Genomic DNA, 3,511 nt, shown 5'->3' with positions numbered 1-3,511 from the left:
AAAAAAAAAAAAGAACCATGACCTCCATTATACTGAGGTTTTGTCCATTGAACAGAATTTATGATTTCAGAATCTAGAAAGATGTCTTAGAATACATTAATCTCTAAATTATGAAATAACTCAAACTTCGGCTAAAGAGAACTTTTAGTTTCATGAATATACTTGGTTTCTTTTTCCCCTCCATTTAAGATACAATACCAGGGAGGCAGTGCATGGCTTCCTGTTTTTTCCTGCTTAAGCAATTTGATGATGTCTTGATTTACCTCAACTCATTTAAGGTCAGTATAGAATTATCTATGTGACTTTATATACAAAGTACTATATATAATGTGTCAGAAAAGATAAGATACTCTTAAGAGATGGCCCTTTTTCTATGGTGGCATTAGTGGCATCAGCTAATTACCTAAGATTATTTTTGTGTTTATCTGGTATAACTGAGGACTTTATATTTCATATGCTTATGCTCAGTGTGACCTATTCTTGGGTGTTTTTCAGAGTTACTTCTATAATGATGACATCTTTAACTTTAATTATGCCCAAGCCAAAGCTGCAACAGGCAATACCAGTGAAGGTGAAGAGGTGGGTATCTGCTTTTGAAGGTATTTGAATGATTCTACCTAAAAATATCCTTTTCTTTTTCTCACTGAAATAGAATAGTCAAGGGTACAGAATTATTAAAGATTCCTTTGTTCTTAGGTTATATTAAAAAGTACAATGTGAATAAACATAGATTTTGTAACCATATTAAAGTTTTCCCTTTTTTGGTAAATTTTATAGAAATATAACATATGTGCAGAAAAGTACACAAATTATAACTATACAGCTTGATGAATTTTTACAAATCGAACATACCCATATAATCAGTACCCAGATCAAGAAACAATATTATCATAACCCTAGAAACCTTCTTATCTCCTTTTTGAGTCAATCCTTTTCCCCCAGGGCTAACCACTATATGTACTTCAAATTTCATAGATTGATCTGTCCAAATTATTCAAAATAATTAAATTGAATTCAATTCAATTTTGTTATTCAGTAAATTACTCAACTCGTTATTCAAATTCTAAATATTTTCTAATTTCCATTATGATTTCTTCTTTGGCCTGCGAATTATTTAAAACTCACTGTTTCTGTATTTTAAATATGTGTGTCATCCTTTTCAGGTTGTTTTATTTTGATATCTAACTAATTGTGTTGTGGTCATAGAACATGGTCTGTATGACACCAGTCCTTTAACATTTGTTGAGACTTGCCTTATTGCCATATTGCATGGCCATTTGTGCTTGAAAAGAATATGTGTCATATAGTTATTAATTATGCTGTTCAAATCTTCAGTATCCATATCAACTTTTTGTCTGCTTGTAATATCAGTTACTGAGAGAAGTTCGTTAAAATCATCCCAATTTTGTCCTCACTTTTCTTAGCAGTCTGTATAGAATTCAGTCATCTCTAAATCTACAATGACCGTCAATCTAAGGCAAGCTGATAATGGATATTTTTATTGCAAAACCATCCTTATGTTCATTCCCTTTCTTCCCTCATCTTGCAGGTGTTCCTCTTGATCCAAAGTGAGAAGATAAAAAATGATTACATTTACCTCAGTTGGTTAGCTCGGTGCTGTGAGTATTCTTTTAAATGTTATAAAAGGAATCCTCTTTCTCTTTTCTGTTGCATAATCTGTTTGGAAATTACATTGAGCATTTTCTTATTTTATTTTGAATTTTGCTCTGTGGGATAAGTAAATGCTGAAATTAAGGGCTGTTAAGGATACTCAGTATGGGTTGCCATGTAAATGTGTTCTATAAGTTTACCCTGTGATTAGTTCTACCATACAACATTGACCTCGCACTTAAAGTCCTAAAAGATATCAAGTTCTTCCTTTAGCCTTGTTAAAGTTTCCAGAGTCTCTGTTTACATTATCATTTGTGAAATGATATTGTTACACTAATTTTACCTTTTCACTATGGTTCAGGCCTGTAAAGTGGCAAAATGTCAAAAAAAAATGTAATTTTTTTGTATATTATATAGTCTATAATCTAATCTCCCTCTCTCACGCGCACGTGCACACACACATTTATCTATCTTTTCTTGCTCCTTTTTTTCACTCGGATGTAAAATGTTCACTGAGTTTTTGTAGTCATGGGAAAATTTTAGCAATCAGATATTCTAAGTGAGGCTGAAACTTTGAGTAGGATGAAATGAATCATAGATATCCTCTTTTAAGCAGATGAGCAAAGTGAGAACTATTGGAAATCAACCCAGACTAAAAGACATCATTATGTGAATCCTATCTCAAATATTTTAAGTATGATAGAATTCTTCTTCTTTTTTTTTTTTTAAGTGTGGTAGAATTCTGGTAGGGAGCCAGCTTAGTGCCAGTATTGCAAGCTTTCCATGTAAGAGGTACTCTACCATTATTTTGTATATTTGGAATATAAAACCAAATCCATATAATAATAAGATAAGAAGTTATTTCTTATACATTTAAAAAGCATAAATCTTTGTTTCCTTTTATAGATATCATGAATAAGAAACCAAGACTAGCATGGGAACTTTATCTCAAGATGGAAACCTCTGGCGAGTCCTTTAGTCTCTTACAGCTCATTGCTAATGACTGCTACAAGGTGAGTTTGCAACTAAAAGGAAGGTTGGAGATCAGTATCACATTGCCACATTGGCTAAATATTAGAGAAAAATGTCCTAGAGACTAAAGAACTATTGGTGAGAGGATTCACATAGTGATATCAGAAATACCATCCTTTTTATGAATGAACTGAACTCAGAGATAGGCATATTGGCTAAATATTAGAGAAAAATGTCCTAGAGACTAAAGAACTATTGGTGAGAGGATTCACGTAGTGATATCAGAAAATACCATCCTTTTTATGAATGAACTGAACTCAGAGATAGGCATTATTTCAGAGTTTTACATGTATATGAAATAATGATTTAGAGAAGAGGTTTAGATTACTAAACGCCCTGAATCTTTAGGTACCATCCAGGTAGAGATATTCATCCTGTAGTTGAATATTTGGTTCTGAAGCTCAAGAAAGATGTTCTCTGACATCTAGAAGCATAGATTGGGAGTCATCATAAATTCTGAAGTAGTAACTGAAGCCATGAACAACAGTGACTTGCCCAGGTGAGGAAGTAAAGTGGAAAGAGTTGCAAACCAAACCTTGACAGGCAAGACAAAGGAACAAAGGAACCAGAAAAAGAGAATAAAAAAGCAAGCAGTCAGGTTCAGTAGAGGACTGACTCGTGTGTGTGTGTGTGTGTGTGTGTGTAGTTGGAAAGACAGGGAGGAGGGAGTAGTTTGGGGCTCTGTCCTATAGATTGAGCTCTTTACAAAATTAGCCTCAAATTCTGGAAATTCTTATTTTTAGAATATCTCATCCTGTCCAAAAGACAGGAAAACATCAGGTAAAGAGAATCTAGCTCATTTCAAATTGAATCATTATCCATCAAAAGAAGTGAATCACCATCAATGGAAAAGGTTTGAAGACATAGG

At 33.2% G+C, this 3,511-nt stretch overlaps 1 protein-coding gene across 1 annotated transcript; it reads left to right on the top strand.

Annotated features, from left to right (window-relative positions):
• Positions 1-194: 194 nt before the first annotated feature.
• LOC103583914 (tetratricopeptide repeat protein 26-like) lies at positions 195-2,624 on the top strand (the record flags this gene model as incomplete). Its single annotated transcript, XM_008565096.1, has 4 exons — positions 195-278; positions 496-579; positions 1,550-1,619; positions 2,518-2,624. Coding segments are annotated over exons 1-4 (327 nt in total), but the record flags the coding sequence as incomplete, so codon positions are not given.
• Between the last annotated feature and the right edge of the window lie 887 nt (positions 2,625-3,511).

Source organism: Galeopterus variegatus, unplaced genomic scaffold (genome assembly GCF_000696425.1).
Source record: "Galeopterus variegatus unplaced genomic scaffold, G_variegatus-3.0.2 Scaffold30316, whole genome shotgun sequence".
Taxonomy (NCBI): domain Eukaryota; kingdom Metazoa; phylum Chordata; class Mammalia; order Dermoptera; family Cynocephalidae; genus Galeopterus; species Galeopterus variegatus.
The sequence above is the reverse complement of the archived record's forward strand: the minus strand, read 5'-3'. Positions and strand labels throughout refer to the sequence as shown.